General features: G+C 41.4%; 1 protein-coding gene across 3 annotated transcripts; it reads left to right on the top strand.

The window, feature by feature from the left end:
• Positions 1-80: 80 nt before the first annotated feature.
• aspscr1 (ASPSCR1 tether for SLC2A4, UBX domain containing) lies at positions 81-19900 on the top strand. Of its 3 annotated transcripts, none has more exons than XM_071504833.1 (18): positions 81-182; positions 3415-3470; positions 4174-4288; positions 6107-6207; positions 7071-7128; positions 7227-7300; positions 7476-8043; positions 8817-8876; positions 9056-9195; positions 10024-10105; positions 10211-10277; positions 10627-10689; positions 11902-11954; positions 14793-14843; positions 15713-15764; positions 15887-15956; positions 16434-16621; positions 19570-19713. In XM_071504833.1, the coding sequence occupies exons 1-18, from the start codon at positions 174-176 to the stop codon at positions 19578-19580; spliced, it is 1818 nt and encodes a 605-aa protein (XP_071360934.1). In that variant the 5' UTR covers positions 81-173; the 3' UTR covers positions 19581-19713. The 3 variants fall into 3 exon arrangements, with proteins under 3 accessions (XP_071360934.1, XP_071360932.1, XP_071360933.1); XM_071504831.1 differs by lacking the exon at positions 81-182 and adding an exon at positions 3027-3180; XM_071504832.1 differs by lacking the exons at positions 81-182; positions 14793-14843 and adding an exon at positions 3028-3180 and having other exon boundaries at positions 19570-19900.
• The last annotated feature ends 1405 nt before the right edge of the window (positions 19901-21305 follow it).

Here is a 21305-nt window from a genome sequence, read left to right as displayed (position 1 = left end):
CCTGATCGGTCCAGGCGCGCGTTTTGTGGCTTTTATTTATTTACTTATTTATTTTTTGGAATGTGCTTGGTGTTGTTTTTTTTTTGAAGATAATCTCGTAGAGACAAGCTGCTTCCTCTGGAGTAATGTAGCGAAGCTGTGGAGGAGATAGAGTCAGTGGAAGGTCTGAAATCATGACTGTGGTATGTGCAGGCAGAGATGCGGCCTCCCTCTCTGTTGTCGCCAACCGTTTCACACATATGCATTTAACACTTATTACTACAAACTAATAGCATCGTTCTGAAGGAGCCAAGTAAATGCTGCTTCATCAAATGTTTGACATACAGACAGATATCAACTCACTGTAGCTGTAGGCCACACATCCTTCACCTCCTCCCTGGTCTATGCTCCATGACGTTGCCACCATTACTAAAACTAAATTATACTAAATTACCACTGCTTTAAAAGCCCAGCTGACTGCTTGTCTTGTCTTTTCCTTTTTTCCTTCTGCCTTTAAGTGGCAGGAGATTCTATAACCTTCATCGCTGTAGTTGCCTGAAACATTTTGGATTTCATCACTGCCTCTGGTCACGTCTGTCTTTCTTGCCATTTTAACCTTATACATGAGCTTGTAAAAGATCCAGAGCAGATCATCCAACTGCTGTTTCGCTGGGCCTGGGAATATTTCGCTCTAAGAAGAAAGGAATTCAGTCAGCCCTCCATTTAATGTCTTCAGACTCTTTTTCATTGCTTCATCATCGTAATTGTTAATGTGAGCCAGGGCCTTTCTGATGTCTGTATGTGGTCCACGTAGATGGTACCAGACAGTTGTTATGGCTCTTTGTTTAAAGGGGCAGTCCACTGCTTTTACGCGTCATGGTGAGCATTAACCAAGCAGGGATATGCTTTTGGGAACTGGAGGATCCATTGTTTCTGCAGTTTAACCCACACTAGAGACTGAAAGTCAAAATGGCTCCGCTGCCTCAATTTTGGCCATTTCTTTTAAAAACCAGTCTCACACACTCTTATGGAAGAGCAATACTAAATCAGTGAAGTTCCACTTTAAATCCATTATTTTCTTGCATTGGCAGAATTTAATTGTTGAACATCCTGTAGAAGTATAAGTATTTTTTGTTGTTTGGATTTTGTTTTGATCTGAACAATAGATAATACAAACTGGTCTGCTCATGCACTAGAATCTAGATAGTGGAAGGACACTTACTGCTGCCGTCTGGTCAAATGTTTCCAAATACCATCTACAGAAAGTCTTTTTAAGACTAATTTGCCTCATCCTTATGAAGCTTTTTTAAAGTGTCTTTAAAACAGCAAAACACATTATGAATAAGCTTTAGAATAAAAGATCCAAACAACATCCAGTCTTCACTTAAAGACTGACATTTAGCAACATACTGCCATTAATTTCTTTGTTTTCTGACTTTGATAGGTTTTACAAGTAAGGACCCCTTGTATTTATTATGTATATCTTTTTATCATTCATTAATCTGCAGTTAAAGTATTTTTTTGTGTGTGCAGAACTTACAAACTCCCAGCACAGATGCCTTTATGAGCTTGCACTCCATTCGGGCATAGTTTTGAGGTCTATATCCTGCTGAGTGAGGAAGGAAACTGATTGTTTGTTTATTTATTCAGACGGCGGCAATTTCCCCCCACAACTGAAGAGCTGTATTCACCTCTCTCTCTCTCTCTCTCTCTCTCTCTCTCTCTCTCTCTCTCTCTCTCTCTCTCTCTCTCTCTCTCTCCCAGGTCGACTCTAACTCGTATCTGAAGTGGTCGGTCAGTCAGTTTCATGCACTCTGAAGCTCTGGCCTCACACCTCTCCATCTGTTGGCACCATGTGTCATGTTGTCTGTTTCCAGCTTTGATCCAATTTGATTCCTGCTCAGAGAAAACGGCCTTGATTCTCTAAGTTTCTCTAAAGGTCGTCTGTCAAACTGCATATGGTACATATATGAAGTTGTCCATATGGGGAACAGATTGGAGATGTTGTTGCCAGTTTACAGACGGGATTTATCTTCTCCTCTTATGAGGGTTACTGTGCTTCAAGCAGGAAGGCTCGTTTAGCCAGATTGATAGGCTACATAGTCTAGATGTTAGATGATCGTGTTGTGTTTTGTTTTGTTTTTTTAATAGGTTATATTAAAGGTCAGGACAAAAATAATGATCTTCATATTTTTTTGGATAAATAGTTTCAAATATAAGGCTCGACGATAATTTTTATCAAAATGAAATGAAATTGTTGAGATCAAGTTTCAATATAAGTTTAGCAACATTTCAAAAAAAATATTGTGACACTGTATATTTACAAGTTAAGGTTTACCCAAACAAGATGAGCAATAAAGATGCACATAAAAAGAGACACCACGACCTGAACAAAAGTACATCGCTCTGCCTTCATTAATGCCCTCCATAGGTTTTAACAATGTGTGCCCCTTTACCAGGGAGATATGTTCTGCAGGTGTGCAAAATATATTTGATGATGGCACTTTTTCACAGCAAACATTTTGAACTGTTACAGCAGAAAAAATACAGTTGTAATTAATGTGATTCACAAAGGCTCAGCTCCGTTTAAGTGTCCCAGTAAGCCACCATGCACACACACACACAGCCCTGGAAACTGCGCACCTGCATGGAACTCAGCCACTGTTCATTTTATTGTTTACACCAGCACATTTTCTACTGTTATTAGGTTCTTCTTTCATTTGTTAATTGCCTGAAGTGATAAGGTCATATTGTTGACGCATCATCAGCATCAGCTTCATCTAAATTTGCAGCTTCAGAGTAATTCATTTAACATTTGGAATGTATTACAGAATATGTAATTTTCCATAGAGATTTTTTTTCAGTTGTTCCTATAAAAACAATGAAATCTGTGGATTGTTAAAGTCGTTTTGGACACAAAAGGATGTAAAAAATAAATATAATGCACCACAAACAAAATTTAATTCACCCCCTGGAAAAAATGTCTTTTATTTCTTGTAATTTGGGTGAACTGACCCTTTATAATTTGGGCGAACTGACCCTTTAAATGATTTTGCTGGTGAAGCGTCAATAAAGTTTATTCAAACAAACACTGTGACGTCACGACACACAATGGCAGCCAGCGGTACAGCTGTAACGGTTCTCACTCCAAACGGGAGAAGACAAACAGTTAAAGTGTCTCCAAACCAGCCGTTATTACAGGTAACTTGTGTTTAAAGAACATTTCATGTTTTCTCATATATAAGAGTTGTTTAATTCTGTTCTCTTGTTTTCAAACCAGCGCAAACTATTTTCCACTGTGTTAGCTTGTTTGGCTAACATTGGTTAGCCAGTGACAGATCAGTTTCTGTTGTCCTGCGGATAGAATGAAACTATCTTGCTCATTATGTGGCACAAGTTCATTTGTGACATTTCGCCTCTGTCTGCGACCCTCAGGTGCTGGAGGACGTCTGCAAAAAGCACGGATTTAACCCGGACGATCACGGTTTGAAGTGAGTGAGCTGTCAGTTGGTTAATGTATCTGTCACAGTACTGACACGTAAAATAAAGTAATGTCGGCTATTAATCTCCAGCCTGAAACGTTTTCAGCCCTGAGCCCAGTCTGTATCCAAATACCCATAGGTAAATAAGCCACATGTGCGGACTGAATCAGTATGCTGTGTGTGAGATATAAAGTTTGAGAAGTTAACAGAAGCGAACAATAATGTGTGAACTGACATGTCTGCTGATATTAAACCAGTCAAAGAAATTGTGTTATTGTTATTGTAACCGGGGGGAATGAAAGAACTGAAATTTGCTTCTTTTTTACTTTTTTACAGTGTGTGTTTAAGTGTAAACGTGTAATTGAACAACCACAGGTTAGCAACATAAAGGGGAAAAAATGAAAATGCCTTAATATTTATTACTTGAAAAAGTGAGATAAAGCTCAGGAAAAAATTAATAGACCTCCCTTCAGTTTAGCACAAGACAAAAATTGAGGTGATAGTTGTTACTTTTAATTCACTGACCTGTAACATACTCATAACAACTCTCAGCAATCACGTTATTTTCTTATTTTCTTATTTTTAATGACAGTAGAACTCAGCAGCTCTACACAAGAGATATTTTCTCAGGTTAAATGCCTCTTTTTGTTTTTTATTACTATATAGGTATATAGTGCTCACTTGTCTTTCCTCTGTCATCATCCTGTGACAGGTTCCAGAGGACTGTTATTGACCTTACGGTGCCATGGAGGTTTGCCAACCTGCCCAACAATGCTAAACTGGAAATGGTGACAAGTTCAAGGAAACAGGCTGTAGCTGACAGCCAGGTTAGTTAAAATAAAGTGTGTGTGTGTGTGAGTGTGTGTGTGTGTGTGTGTGTGTGAGAGAGAGAGAGAGAGAGAGAGAGAGAGAGATGTATCTCTTATCAAAGTATAAAATGTAATGGTATGTATGGTGATTGTCTCTGCTAGTCATTATCACTGGTAACCCTAGTATAGAAGCCTGATTTTCCACCCTGACTTAAGAGGCAGAGGTGGATGGCTCTGACAAATGATGAAGCGGGTAGTGTGGCAAAAATGCATGGATGGCATTTATTGCAGTTGAACCAAATATGTTCAAAGTATTGTATTCATTAACCACCACGTTCACCACAAGCCTCGAGAGTAGTCATGGATTCCCCAAGTGTCTGTCTCTCTACTGGAAGGAAGAACAGCATTCTTCCAAAGATATTTCCTCATTTGATGTTTTGATGATGGTGGTTGAGAGCAATGTCCTTCATGTCGGCCAAAATTTCCTATTGGTTGTTCAGTTAGGTTGAGATCTGATGACTGTGAAGGCCATGGCATGTGATTCCCTTAATTTTTGTAAACCAAACCATTCAGTGACCACTCATACATGGAAGTATCTGCTTTCCTTTGATTTCTCCACTCATTTATCACCTGCATTGTACCAGAAATCATCTAAGATGCGCTTCACTAGATTATGAAAAGTTTCACTTCCACAAAGATACATATGGACAGGTGTGAATCTGTGCCAGTCATGGGAAACAAAAGCAAAAGAAAGAGTTCAAAGAGGAAATAGCTGCAGTAAAGAAAGAGAATAACTGTGCTTCAACAACACAAGACAAAGTATAGTGATTCTTGTGCCAGAGTGTCACTATTGTATCACATGAAACTGATATTGATTATTTGTCCCACCCATATTTATTTGTGGGGGGAAAATCCCAGATGGTATGTAGCCTAATATTAAAAAATCTTATTATCATTATTATTTCAATATTTTAGATTGCTATTTGTGGGTTTTTATTGTCATTACCTGAAAATGCATAAATTTTCCGTTGCTCTCTGATTTGTAGCCAAAAAACCACTTTGTTGTAGCTGAGCTGTAGTTTCCTATGACCTCATGGCATCATAATCTAAGCAGTAAAATCACGGCTGGGTTTGATCTGTTGTTCTTGTTCATTTGATGGATGGTTGACTGCTGATACCTCACGGATTTTATATACTCACTCACACACACATTCACGTCAGCCAAACTGGTGTGTGAGGGTGTTTCATGTTTGGCCATTGACAGCCAAGGCGCTCTTTTCATCTCTCCTGGTGTGCTGACGCGCAGCATGCTTTCCATGCCCTACAACATGGTTGTTGAGTAAACATAAACAACTCGTAGAATGACTCAGAGAGAGAAAGAGCAACAAGAGGCTCGCGCTGATGCCTGCTGTACTCATTTTCAGACTGAGGTAGGCCCAGATGTGCAGCTTAATCAAGATCAGTTATCAAAGATTTTTCTTCCTGCAAAATGGCTCAAGGCTGTTGAGCCAAGAACTTACAAACGGCCACCTAGGGAGATGATACTTGATGTAGTGCATTTCCTTTTCTGTACTGAAGGAAACTTTTTGTCACATTCCTGCAATGTGAAAGGTTTGAGGTCAAGTTAGTTTGCATCAACCTGTTTTGAACTTTTGTATTTTACAGTGTTTACAGGCAACTAAACTTGTTAAATAATGTGAAAAAAAGTCAGTGGGGCAGGCATCCAGTTCAAGAGGTGTAGATGTGTGCTTATGTATTCAGGTGTAAGGTGTGTTTTTGGTCTTTGACATATACCTGAACTACAGCTGTGTGTTACTATGGTTTCAAATCCATCAGGTGCGGATCGCGCTCCAGATGGAGGACGGCTCTCGGCTCCAGGGTTCCTTCTCTTGTGGACAGAGTCTGTGGGACCTGCTCACACATTTCCCTCAGATCAGGTATGTGTATGTGCATGTACAGAGTTTGTGTGTGTGTGTGTGTGTGTGTGTGTGTGTGTGTGTGTGTGTGTGTGTGTGTGTGTGCGCGCGCGCGCGCGGCTCTATTGTAATCTATGTTGATACCCCCTCCCTGCCCCAGCATGGTCCTCACAAGTATAGACGACAGATGTGCGTGTGTATTTGTGTGTTTGCCTTTACTTTCCACTGGACCGGAAAGGTGAAGGTGGTCATTGTGCAGGAATGAACGCAGGCCAACACTGTGTTAGATAACATCCTTTCTTCTCACCACTCCTCTACTGAAGTTTAAGCTTTCCCACACATCACCACTACTCATTCAAACACACACATGCAGCTGTTACTCAGTAGTTCCAGCTGTGAGGTCCCAGGTGCTCATGTGTCCGTCCAGCCCTCATCTCATCTCTATTAAATGACATCACTCCATATCCTAATCCTTTTTCAAGGAAGTTACACTTCCATGAAATGAATATTAGCTTCACGCCAGCGTAGAAGCTCTGGGAACGTTGTGAAGCGGGGGGGTGGGGGGTGGTGGGGGTGTGGAGCGGGTGTGGAGCGGGTGTGGAGGGGGTGTGGAGGGGGGTGGGGATTTTCACTATTGAGGAGAACAATAGTAAAACATTTATGGTTCAGTTGCTTTCTACACAGGATAGTCCACACATGGTTTACACATGCAGACAGCGTGCCACTGCATCGCATGAGGTTTTGTTGTAAAATCACAGAGCTGATTTCCCTCAACAAGAGAGAGTCACTTCTGGGTTTTGTTTTGTCACAGCTTAAACAAATAAAATTCATTCAGCCTGAGTTTTAATATCTGTTTTTTTCTTACTGTCACCACCTTACTCCAGCGTGTCAGAGCTGTCTGAGTCAGGATCCACTCCTGTGTGTGTTTACATGAGAGACGAGGTATGCAACGGTCTTCCCACTCTCCCTTTTTCAAGAGATGAAAGTGAGTTTTATGGTAAAGCAGATGCTTGACTGTGTGTGTATATGTATGTGTGTAGGTGAGTGGAGAAGAAGCACTAAAGAAGGCCACTCTAAGGTCTCTGGGCCTCACAGGAGGAAGTGCCATTGTCAGGTAGACTGCTTTTAAAACTTTTACACGTTTTTGTGGGATTTTTAATAATACTTCATATAAAAACCAATTTAAACTACAGTTAACATTGAATCTATTCAGACCGTGTAAACTGTACAACACTGGAAATCACAATTTTATGCTTTTGGTAAAGCTTTTGTTACAATTTCTCTTTAAGGTTTTTACTTAAAAAGAACAAAACACCTGGAGAGGAAGATGGCAGAGAAGCCACTGAAACAGCTGTTATGCCAACCACTCCTGTTGCCAAGGAAACCACACCTAGCCTACCATCTCAGCCCGATCCTGCTCCATCACATCCACAGACATCAACAACAGACGTGCCAGTTATAAATTCAAGCCCTGATAGGCCAGTGGAAACCCTGCCTGCGCCAAGTCCTGCGTCTGCCACCAGCACACTTCCACACACTTCCGTTCAACAGGATACGGTTTCGCACCCCCATGATGCAGTTCGGCCAAAGGTGCCCCCTGTTGAGAGAGGAGCACCAGAGGAAGATGGCGAGGAAGCAGGGCCATCAGGACTAAGCTCTCATCAATCTTCTTCCTCCTCCTCGGCTCCGTCGGCCCCATTCATTCCCTTCTCTGGAGGTGGTCAGCGCCTCGGGGGCCCAGGGGGAGGAGCAGTTGGACGCTCAGCATCTTCATCCTCATCTCTGTCAGCCCTGACTGCTTCAGTAGAATCACCCAAGGCAAAGAAAGCCAAATCCAGCCATGGTTCTAGCACCAAGGTGAGCAATGTCACCACAAGAAGTGCAAAAGAATAAGGCCCTAAGATCTTATTTTAGGATCATTAAATATTTTTTTCTTATCCAAGAAAAACAAATTTGCTAAGCATAGTTTGCATTTTGAAATTATTTCATTTTAAAGAAAACACCACCACACAAAGTCCATTCAGCAGGATGCCCTGTACATATTAAAATTTCCATTTTCTGAGCACTTTTTGTCCATGTCGGTCCATGTAACCGATCTTTATTTTCCAAAGTTTCATTTTCAGTTAATTTTTCAGCTAAAGCAGCTAAAATACAGTTACATTATACATACATTAATGTTTCAAACATCTTATCAATGCAATTATCTGATAATATTATTGCTTATATTAGAGATATCATAAGATTATTTTCGTGTATTCATTTTTTATTGCAGACAGTGTAGAGAAAGACAGGAAATGTGGGGATAGAGTGACGGGTGTGATATGCAAACAAAGGTCACCCGCTGGAATCAAACCAGGAGAGCTGCAGTTATGTGGTATATGTTTTAACCAATAGATAACCAGCAACGCTTTCTTTTTGCTTCTAAAGTAGTGGGACAACTATTATACCAGCTTTAACACTCTTAATTTTTCTTTTCCCCATTGGCAGATTTCTCTTGATTACTCAGCATTTTGCTTGAAAGTTTGCTTGAGATTTAAAGTTCATTCTTGACCTTGGAAACAGCAGTTAACACAAAAGTCTCTTTAAAAGTAATAGAGTTCACTTTGGAGCTTTTTCTGTTCCTTTCACAGCGTCAAGCTGCTGCCAGTCAGCCAGATGAGGACATGGATCATGGGGAGGAGTTCTTGGAGGTAAACCCATTTGTTTCCAGTCCTAGGTTTCTGCCCATTGACCTATTTCAGTTTTTCTGCTTCCCATCTTCTAGATTTATACAGACGTAACCATGATGTTTCACGGAGCTTTTGATGAAAACATCAGTGTTGACACTTTTATGTCTCTATGCTTTTATTCTCTCACTTTCTCTCTGCAGCCAGTGGAGAGGGAGCCTCTCATCTATCACCTGGACTCGATGGCCCATCAATCTGAGGAGCACAGAGATCTGCCCGATGAGTTCTTTGAAATAACCATGGATGATGTGCGGAAGCGCTTCGCCCAGCTGAAGAGCGAGAGGTGGGAAGGTGGAAATGAAGAGGTGGTTGACTGTGGGTCAGAGGGCTGTGTGTGATATTTAGTAAAAATACTTAGTTGCTGCAGAAACACGTCTGGATGAGATGTGTTCCTGCGCTGTTTGTAACAGATAATTAGTCAGTTTGGCATTTGGTCCTGTGGTGTTTTGTCGATGTATAACCCTTAATTGCAGAATACCATAGCAGTGATGAGAGGCCATAGGCAGGGAGAATGCTGGGCATCACTGCGTGTGTTTTGAAGTTTTTATTTATTGTGAGTTTGAAGTTCTTATTTATTTATGAGTGCTTCTTCAAAACAGATGCGGACGAGTTTACTCTGCACTCTCTGGATGTGGCCGCAAAAAACCACAGCTGCTGAGACATTGTGTGTGTTTGCAAGCATGTTCTCATTTATACGACACCACGCACACTACAAAAGCTTCTAAATATGGCACACAGAGAGCAATTAGTGAGCCTGTTCTGTGTAGACGTTTATCTTCCAGCCATCGACCAAACACCGTCAGGTTGAGACCTCACCGTGTACATCCTTTAATCTCCATCTATATTGATTTAGCTGGCTGCCTCATGGCTACACTACTACCGTGTCAATGACTGCAATTACCAAGGTTGGAATTAAGCCGACCACAGCAATTCGTCTGTACCTCCGACACGCACACACGCATACACGGCCACACACGAGTAAAGGCAGAGGAGGAAACGTACTCTTTTTGTCTCTGCTCATCTTTCCTATTGTTGCCTCCAAAGTCTGCTTTTTATTTCACAGCTCATTTCATAGTTACTTAGTCGGTCCCTTTCTCCATCATTGCTTTAGGAAGTTACTGGAGGAGGCTCCGCTGATGACTAAATCTCTGAGAGAAACCCAGATGAAGGAGAAGATGGACAGATATCCCAAAGTGAGTACAAGTCACAAACACATAATCACAGTCCTGTTTTTTCTAATGTATGTTTGTTTGAAATTTACAGATTTTATATAACCTACTACCTCCATGTGTCTCCAGGTGGTCCTGAGGGTCCAGTTTCCAGACAGACATATTCTACAGGGCTTCTTCAGGCCCCTGGAGACAGGTGTGTATGTGTGTGTGTGTGTGTGTGTGTGTGTGTGCATGCAGTGTGGAGAGTGTTCATTTCAACTGGCTAGCCACAGGTATGGCTGCAATGTTAAAGCTACTTGCGGCTCCCTCACCACATTTATGACTGTAGCCACACCAGAGTGACAGAGAGACAGAAAGAATGAGACAGGTCTGTAATTCCAGGGATTAGATCCACCTCAGCCCCAACAGCAACACGACAAGCATCAGAACAACAAGTTGGAGGGAAATTCCATCTGAAAAATGATTTTAACTCCACACAGTGACTGAAGGAGCTGCACATAGATCAGCTTGTTTGATGTTCTCTGTCTGTGTTTTGCGTCCAGTTGGTTCTGTGAGGCAGTTTGTGAGGAGTCACTTGGAGGATCCGCAGCTCAGTTTCTACCTGTGTAAGTGTCATTTACATTCCCACTAATTAATCACAACATCATCAGCATCCACCCTGTACCCCCTTTTTTAAACATTCAAAGTCTGATTAAAGGATAATTCTGGTTTATTGCAACTCAGGTCTTATATTCATAGCTTTTGCCCTTATTTGTATCTGTTAAAATAATGTTGCATTCACCAGAATAATTGCGTAGATTTAGAGGCCTACAACATCACTACAACAATGCCCCCTGGGGCAAAACATTAGTAGTTACATAATCAGACAGGTTGTAAACAAGCCAGTGGATTGTACACATTATTTAAACCACTGTTTGGTTTTTGAAGGAAAATATGTGGAAAAACCTCAAATGTTGTTAATAACCCTGCATTGCACAGGAAAGTATGGGCGGTCAAACTTTGGTGGATGTTCAAAATGCACAGATTGTTTTTCTGTGCATCTTCATTTCCTTTTACAAATTATTTTGGCTGATCTGAAAGTTTGTTTAAAACCTGATCTGATTGTCTGACTGCTCGTGTTTCTGCCCCGTCTGACTCCCCATGTTGCTGCATTCACAGATCTCAGATATTAACTCTGTCAGTATGGCGTACCTGTAATCAAGTTGTCGCAGCAACATACCATTTACAATACCAATATTCCTGGTTCGATTCTGACAGGGGACTTGTGTTACATGTCTTCTCCTAAATCTATCCCCATGTTTGTTGTTTATCTCTTCTGTCAACTATTGAATAAAGGGAAAGTGTCGAGCAAAACTATAAAAATATGGCCAAGTTGTAATAAACTGCTATTTCCTGGATATAAGTCTGTCTTTTGTCAGCATTTCTCACTTAAATTTTAAAGCTTGTGAATATTGTTACAGTTTATTTCCTAGTCTCTCAATACATTAGAGCCATGTTTGATGATAAAAGCCAAACCTTATTGTCATAGTGGTCAAATTCTCCACACATACCTCATAGGTCTATTTTGACTTGATTTACTTTTGTGTACAAAAATGTTTTGAGTGTTTCCACAGCTGACTTGCTGTTATTCATAATTTCCTGAAAAGCAGTGAAATCAATTCAGTCTTCCTCATGTACAGTGTCTCTTGATGTGGGCAAAACATTGTTACACAGCAGCATTAGTTTTAGATGAAAACGGATCATATTGTTTTAGATATGTATATATTAGTAAGGATTAATCCTTATTAACCCTTTGTTCACTCAAAACTTTGTTTCAGTCATCACACCCCCAAAAACCATCCTGGACGACCCCTCAGCGACACTTTTCCAGGTAAGAATCCTCACCTAGTCATTTAAGCGTGTAGCATCATCAAACTGCAGAAAACAACAATTGCAAAGCTCTGAGTTACCATCTTTGAAAATCTCTCAACACACACACACACACACAGAGACAGTCTGACTGTAAAATGTATTGGCTGGTCCCTCTCTCCTCTTCAAAGCCCCACCACATTCCCGTTCTCCCCCTCTTCTCTCGCCCCTACACTCTCACACTTGTTCCCCCCTCTCCACTGTCCTTGACCCCAGCTGGGCTTGATTTTTCCCAGACTGGCACATGGGGTTAATACAGGCCCCGCTTTGATCTTGACACACACATACATACACACACACATACACAGAGCAATGGGCAGCCTTGATGTTTTGTTGCCTTGGAGTTCAGAGCTATCCCTATAGTGAAACAGTCGAGAGCAAAGAGATACAAATAAAAAAGAAAAAAAAGTTGTTCTTTGGTTCTCACACTCACACACTCTCTCTCTCTCTCTCTCTCTCGACTCTCCTTGTTCTTTTATTTTTGGATACATTATTTTAGAATAACTAGAACATTTTCGTCATCAGTGGGTGCCATGCTCCTGTTTTTTGACACTTTGACTCAGTGGAGGAACGAAGGGGAGGAAGAGAAAGTTGTTTGAAGTGATATCGTGTTGTGATGATGAACAAGATTCAGCTCCTCAGAGGAACTGCTACAAAAGATAACGATCCTCAAAAGCACACTTTGAAATGTGTGTGCGTGTGTGTGCATGGGTGTGTGTGTCCATCTGATGCCACAATCTCTCTGAATCAAATCTGATGTTCTGAAGTCGTCTGTGTTTCTTTGTTTTTCATCTTTTTGTCCCTTTCTGAACTCTCCCCGTCTGTTTTTCACAACATGGCCCTCTCCTGTACCCCAACATCGGGTTTCTCTCTGTCCTCTCTCCTGCCCACTCCCTCACCACCACCACTACTATCCCTCTCTCCGACCCTCTCTTGTGCCTCAGCCCCCCTCCCTCACCCCCATGTCTCTATCCATTAGGGACTTAAAAGCATTAAAGTGCACAAAAACAGAATCTTTAATCCCATTGGTGTCACGTCGCACACATACACTTCGTCTGGCTCCATCTCCCTGTCTATACATCAATCTTTGACCCACACAAAGAAACTTTAATCTTTTTTTGTCATGTCACATAGACATGAGTGCACACGCATTACTATGTCTCTCTCTCACACACACTCACTCATGCACACACACGCACACACTCACAGACACACACTTTAATCACTTTGTGTCATGTCAGGAAAGGAATGTTTCCCAACCCAGAAGCCCTTTGATACCAGGCGTCCCCTCCCTCATCCGTCTCTCCCTCTGTCTTCCATCAGGATCTATTCTGCCTCTTTCTTTTCTTTCTCTCTCTCCATTCCTCTCTTATATGTTTTTCATACTGCCTCTCTCTGTCTCTCTCTCTCACTCACACACACTCACACACGCAGAGCTTGCCCCGCTGCCCTGTCGTATCCCGAGTGGAAGTGCGGCTGCCAGAGGGAGCAGGATAGCAGGAATGCCCGATGTTCCACTGTAACATATTGTTTCCTGCTCACAGGGCTGTATGATAGCAATTAGGCCAGCGTGTCCCAATTTAGCAACCAGTTAGATGAGAGTGTGGGGGGGGGGCAGAGAGAGAAAGGACAGTGTGTGTAAGATGGGCTGTAGTGGAGGGTAAACCTGCCTAACCCCAGCGGCAGCCATACCTTCTCTTTTTACACTGCTGGTTTGAAACAGTGTTGGGCTGAGCTACATGGAAGATGTGTCGCTGATGGCACTTTGATGGCTTAGTCTGTCAACTGACTGTTTGCTGAGCTACACCTGTTGGAATGACATCGACTATTGATTTTGCTGGCCGACATAAAAATGATGCTGTACCTCAACATCACTAGTGATCATCTGAGACTGCTGGGTAATAATGTTAATGTTATAGCCAGGAGTTGGCTGAAAACACAGCCTCCTGCTACCTTTAATGTTTGAAATCTTGTAAAAGGTGTCTTAATGAGCACTTCATGGCTTCATACAATGGGGAGACCACTTTCCCGTGGTGTCAGACGCCTCTATATATTTGATATTGCGCAAAAAGACTGAGGAATGATGTTTTCAGAGCCAAAGGAGATGTTTTCAGACTCTTTGTTTTGTCCAAACCACAGTCTAACACCCAATTATTCAATTTACAATAATGTGAAGCTGAAAAAAGCAGCAACTCTATCACATTTGAGAAGCTGGAACAAGCAAATATCTGGTATTTTTGCTTGGCATATGATTTAAACTGTTATTTATCAAAACGCATGTTCACTCATTTTTTTTATTGATCAACTAATCATTGTAGCACTGTATTAGATTATTGTCACCATAATGACTCCACACCCAAGGAGGTTATTGAATCCTTAGTCAGTCAGTGGGATATTAACTGTTCAACCAAGAAACTTTGCCACCCTGACTCTGACACCACTTCATAATCACAGTTGAATGTAGTAGATGCTTTTTTCACAGCAGCCTTTTTGACATGTCATGGCAGGAAAGGAACAGGTGAAATAAATAACATTAACGATACAGCCAGTTTCAGGTCCTGGTGTTGTGATTGCTGGCTCATTATTAGTAATTTATTTCACCGGTGTTTTTCATGCTATGACATGTCCAAATATCTACAATTGAAAAGATCTAAAGTTCGTAGTAAGATAAATGAACATTGCCTGCCAGGTGTGACAAGTCATTTTAGGTTAAAAATGTATATCAGACACTGGGGCTCGTGTACAGGGGCCTGTCATTACAGATACTGTTGGGTAAAAGGAGTGAATCCATGTCTTCCAGACTCTAAGAAAACATGGATGTAGGGAATTCAGCAAGAAAGAACTTAAACAGGTAGATCTCACTTTTACATAAACCTTCACTCATTATTGTTTCTGTAATAAAATAATACTGAACCTCTTTTAAGATTGATAAAGCACTTCTGCAACTTCAGTGTTTGGTATGAAAATTGAAGTCACCGTTTTGTTTTTAAATGATTTATTATGTAATTTATAATAAACATTATCATAAGGCCTGTTCATCTGAAGGTAGTTATACATGGAGCAATAGTTAACTGAAAGAAAAGGGGGGAAAAAAAGCAGAAATTACTCATGTTATTTTTTCTTGAGAAGAAAGCTGTGGTTTGTCTCAGTTTTCTGGTCACATGGTGACCACCAGCTGAGACAAATACTCATTTTTGCATTTACCACTGTGTTTTTAATATAACTCAACTTTGTACTTGTGCTTACATGAGTGTGAATGAACACACGAGCAGGAGACAGTTTTTTCTTAAACCAGATTTGTTTGTCTCCTTTCTATTAGAGTCAGACATGTGCCCTGCTTGCCTGCCTGTCTGTCTGTGTTTCCACCTCATAATTGTACGGTTGATAATATCTGCCTGCGACTGGTCCATTATAACCATTAAGACTATCACTGGAGAGGAGTGTTGTGCTTGAGGGGTGAAAGTGTTTTCACTAACCATTTGATTGGTGCTCATTTTGTGGTCTGCTTCAAAGAACCACGGTTACTGGTTTAGATCCCCAAGCAATGAATCATCCTCAAAAATGAACTTGACTTTGGCTTGGATGTGGCAACAGCACTTGGTTTGCGTGTAGCAGGAGGCAGATTTGTTTGGATTTTTCCACGTTTTGCAGAAATTGACTTGTGTGCCAAACATTTTTGAAGGCTTCTGTTTATTTCTCCTCCTCTCTCTGTGTCTGCAGGCTGACTTGTTTCCTGGTGCGCTGGTGTACTTCGGCTCCAACGTTAAGACAGGTTTTTGTCTTTTCACTTCTTCTCTTTCATATGCTGATTTGAATTAGATACTGCTGTATTACTGAGGAATGTAATATAACAGAACAATAGTTAACATTGTGTTTGTGTTGTTTCCTCCTCAGCTTTTTACATAAAGAAGGAACTCCTTCAATCCTCCGTCTCGGCCTTGCAAGCAAATGAGTCCATTGCGAGGTGCGTGTGTTTAAATGAGCGCCTGGTCATGTGTGTATTTGGGTGTGTACATATGCACTTGTAACCCGCGGCAACCAGCCTATTTTCCTGTCACAAAGCTGTCATCATTGGAATCCCTTTGAGGTTCTGCCTAAACAGCAGGTGCCCCCATGCACCCTCATTTCCTCCACACACACAAACACACACACACACTCACAGACTCACACATCATTTTCCACTCCCTCTAAAGATAGAGCCCATTTCCCAAAAGTGACCCCCACCTGTTGTCCTTTTGCTTCTTTAACAAGGTCATTACTCCTCCTCTGTTTTAGATCTTTATCTCACTCAGCTCCTCTGCCACAAAACAGCACCGCTCTAAGTAGACACATGAATTCCTCAAGAAAACAAAAAACAACATCCTGCACTTCTCCAAAGTACCTTTCCTGGTGACCCATTGAAAATTTCCACACTTTTCCTCATCCCTCCTTTCTACCTCAGCTCCATGCTGTGGTCCCCCACACCCTCCTCCAGCTATGTGGGCTCAGAGGAGCTGCTGCCTCCCCCAGAGCAGACGGCAGACACCAGCGGGTCCACACAGGAAGAGCAAGACCCATCTACACGCACCCAGGCTGCTAAACCTAACAGATCTGAACCGGGCAAGGTGCCCAAGTGGCTCAAGCTTCCAGGTGAGGACGGGATGCATCTTATCATTTTGTCATCCCAGTTTAGATGAAACACCATTCACTTCTTTATGAGAAAAGCTTTAACAAAAGATACCCTCAGCTACGTGTTCTCCTCTATGTTCTGTTGACTTGAGCACACACAACAACCAAATCTGAAATAAAAGCAAAAAACAGCTAGCCATTTACAAAACCATCACAGTACAGCAGGCCTAGCACAGGCCTCGGACTTAACTGCTCATACTCAGGACATCTGGCAGGCTGTAAAAATGTGTATGAGAAGCAAGAACTAATCTTAGATGGACTTATTAGATGTTGTTTGTTGGTATGTTCCTCAAAATCCAAACCAAGATGATTAATTACAATCAATTACCTCAGCTCTGTGTAACTGTGATCATCAGTCATCTTTAAAAAGTGCTTTTTTCCAAGCCACTGTTGTTGTCCTAAAGTCATAACGGTCTCTGGTCATACTTACCCGCGTTAGTGTGGTTTCCATAGAAACGCAGCTGTTGTCATACATAAGTGGGTGGTTTTCATTTAAACTGGATGGAAAAACTACAGACACAAACACATCAGGTCAGATGATGATAATTTGTTGTTGCCTCTTGGTTTTGGTCCAGCTCATGTTCACACTGTTTTTGTTGTTGTTAACAAACAAACTGAGATTTAAACATGAAGTCAAAGTAACTCATTCATCGGACAGTTCTGGGGACTGTCCTGCATTATCAGCCTTACATGCACCCACATTGAAATCAAGCTGTGGTGACCTGGTGAGCAGGTCATGCAGCACGTTACTGAACATTGTGTGTTTTTGTCTTTTCTGGTATCAAAGAGCTCAGCAAGCAGTAAGCGATTGTGACAAGCCATAAGTGATGACAGGGTAAAAGGGAGAAAAGGGTCTTACTGTGTGGTTGTCCTGCTTTTATTCTGTATTATTCCCAAAATACAAAACACTTTCAGACCAGTCCTGTCGGGAAAGTTTCCCCACAATCCTATTAGTCAGTCCAGCTTCATCCTGGAAGCTTTTTCATTTCTTTTTTTCTTTTAAAGTGAAACATGAAATACATCCATTAAAACAAAACATAACAGTTTTATGGCTCTTCTATTAGTCACAAACTCACACTCTCCTTTCAGGCCCTTGGAGGAGCCAGAATAATTTGTCTGTTAGCTTTTTTCAGTTTTTTGTCTGGGCTTCAGAAACACTCACAAACAACCCATAATGCAACACACACTGTAGGAGCCAGTGTCACACCAATTCTTCAAACAGAAAAATGTCACGACAGAAGCTGATAGAGATTGCTTCCTTGGCTGTTCACGATTAGCAGATGAACTTAATTTTCAGCTGGTTGCTCTTCTTTACTTTCAACCTCAAGCACCAGAGTCCAGATGGAAAACCCACCTTTTCAGGCGGCCTCGGTCTAGTTGTTTATTCTCAACCAGGGTTTGATTGACAGCTTTCACCGCAACCCAAACAAACCAAACCAAACAAGCAAACACACCAGAGTTCATGTGAACCGCACAAAACAGGTTAGGTGTGAAAACACTTGTGCACAGTCCACACAGAACGAAGTGTTTTCACTCCTCCAGCCTTGCTCCTCAGAGATCACTTCCTTTTTTGCTGTTGAGAAAAAACAGCAGGCTTCGAACCACACGATTCTTGTCGTGGTAAAGAGAGACACACAAACCCCAAAACCACAGTCAATAGGAAATAGCCTTTTGAAAGCAGGATTCCTCATGACTCAGAAGATAAGGATGCATGTTAGGATGAACCAATTAGTTCAGGATGGTCACCCCCTCCGGCCCAGGAGACCACTACAGACACTCAGGGCCCAGGGAGAGAGCCTTCTACTTGGCCACATCACACAGCACGAGCCCATGTGGTCGGTGCAGGCACGGCACTTTTCTGTTGTTCTATTGTGGTGTTTCTCGTGGTCACCGTATTGATGTTTTTGTTTCCTTCTCTCTCTCTCTGTGTCTTGTTTGTGTTTTTGTGTGCGTTTTATTTCTGGCTGATCTTTGTGTGTGTCCATGTGTGTCTCTTAAGAAAGTTGTGGCTGCTTTTTTCTTTCATGAGGAAAGTTGAAAGACAAAGGCTGAGGGGAGGGGGCTGGAATTACAGACTTAATGTGTGGAAGCCTGCAGAAGACACACACACACACACACACGCACACGCACACACATACACACACACACACAGTGCATTGCCACACACTCCATCTGAGACTGTTTGTCCATCACTGAACTTGTCCTGTAGTTTAACCTGTCTTGAATTATATGCCAGACAGTGTTGGTGCGTTCTGGAGGAATCAAGATTAGAGCTTCAGTCTCTAGCTGTCTGGTGACCTTCTTTTGATGGTGATCACTATTGTTTTGATGCCGTGCTGACAGGATTTATTACATGTTGCATGGTGCGCAGGGTTTTTTGAAAAACAGCTGTCTCTGGATGATAAAGTGCTTGTTTTCAACTGATTTTCATTGCACATGCAGTGTCATTGTTTCAGATTCTGTAAGGAATATAAAGCAGAATGTTTTTTGAAGACTTGTTTAAAGTGTGTGTGTGTGTGTGTGTGTGTGTGATTTATTTTTTAAAATAAGAACTGTTTAAAGTTTTGTTAAGATGTACCCGTCAAAAATAGCAATTTGTTTTGAATTATGCCCCACAATTAGAAATCAGTTAGTGGTTACTGGTTAGAATTAAAAACACAGAAAAAGAAACTGGATGGATGGAATAGTAAACAGTTCTTAAATAAGATGTGATGCAAGAAAAACTGTTCAGAAATTGCAGAGTTATTACAACAGAACATCTGGCCATTGTCCCTGCAGAGATCTCTGGTTGCTTTGTTCTCTGGTAACTAGAAAGACAGTTAACAGATTACAGTCATGCTATGGTGCCGTTAATTTGTAAGGTTTGTTGATTGGCAGCTATTAATTGTTGTTTTTTGTTTCCCGCACAGGTAAGAAATAAAGAGGACTGACCACAACAGACGTCTGACAAGCTCTGCCTTGCAGACTGAGTAGAGCACTTAAATCTCTGCTGTGCTGTGAAGAATGCTCAGCATTGTGACCACAGTGGACTTAATCCATCATGTAGGATGCCTGCACTCATCTAGGTTTTCAAAGAGTCAACATAATGAGTTAAACCCCACTGTAAATTGTGAATATTTCATTGCCATGAAGATTGATGTGTTTCATTGTGGCTGATCCCTGGGAGGAGAGAGAGGCTGCTTTTACTCAGCAGGTGAAAATGTATTAAAAAGTGAATAAAGATTGTTGTAGTAAAATGTGCCTTACTTTGTCTTGTATTGATGTTTAAAATGATTCTTCCATTTGACAAAATAATCTCACCTCAAGGTAAATTCAATAGATGTGAAGTTTTCAATCAAATTACAATCTTCAGCAGCAGAAGATGATGTTCAAATTCTTCACTTTTCTGAGCACTTTAAACTCTTATTCTTATTGGCTTATAAATTGAGCTTCAAAGTTTATTCCAAGGTCAAGAATGAACTGTGAGGACACTACAACAGTGTCCTTTTTATATTTTATAACAGTGCATTATATCTGTCCCGTCCTTTGATGCATCCTCAACAGCTTAAGGCATTTTTCAGAGTTTAACAGGTTCTATTGAGCGTTTCACCTGCACAAAGATCAGGATACAGTGTATTTTTAACTGGTTCTGCTATTGAGAAACAGTCACAACTCCAAACCTTCATCTGTTCACTGATATATATAAAGATATATTTTTAACATATTTAGGATCTGTGATAATATTAGGGTGTAAAATACGCAGCCTAAAATGACATACAGTAACATCATGATAATAGACCTTTACTAACATCCTACTGTAGTTACTGCTCCAGGCCTTTGTAGGCTAGTACGTCTCTACGGTATCTGGTAAAGATTATACACATAAACTGTATCTGCATTTCCACAACAAGAGAACGTACCAGAAAAAAAAACATGGAATGTATTTGAGGTTACACCTGAAACAAATGGGCTAATGTGTCACGGCCATAACAGAGGCTGTGTGTGTTTGTGTGTGTATGTAAGGGAATGTTAAAGAGCTGCTCAACATTTTTCAGGTGCCTTCCTGGATCCATGGAGACCACAGCTTTGCTGCAACAGGACAGACCTCATGATAACACATATTCATGCAGCCTCTGACTCTCACGTGCCCTGACTGATCTGACCATCTACAGGTAACAGTAAACAAGCAGCGTGCGGCCACATTTTCACATGTTGTCACCATCAGGCGCTCACTCGCAACACGCTCCTCAGCCCTCCACAGCTGCCCCCTCGTTCACTCTTTTAGCTGCAGGAGGAACTTCAAAAAGAGGCCGAACACAGAGGGGAGCTGTGTGTGTGTGTGTATGAGGGAGGAGTACATTCCATCAACTTGTCACACACACACACACACACTCTCTGTCTCCCTCTTGCAAATTAATTACTTCCAACTGCCCCTGGAGCCTTTGATGCCAAATAAAGCAGTGGGCACTCACACAGGCCATTTATAGAGTTTGTGTTGGATGTGTGTTAGTGAGGAAAGTTCAATCCACAGTTGACAGTTATTCTTTCTCCGAACTGTTTTTCCATGATTTATTTGAAGGCAAAATATTCACAAGTCACTCGCTGCTCATAGTTGCTGGCTTGCTTATTATGTAAAGTTGGACGTTGAAAGGCTTCAATAAAAAGC

This window comes from Trachinotus anak, unplaced genomic scaffold (genome assembly GCF_046630095.1).
Source record: "Trachinotus anak isolate AG129_WGS33_773 ecotype Australia unplaced genomic scaffold, CSIRO_AGI_Tana_v1 ptg000019l, whole genome shotgun sequence".
NCBI lineage: Eukaryota > Metazoa > Chordata > Actinopteri > Carangiformes > Carangidae > Trachinotus > Trachinotus anak.
This window is presented reverse-complemented; position numbering and strand designations above follow the sequence as displayed.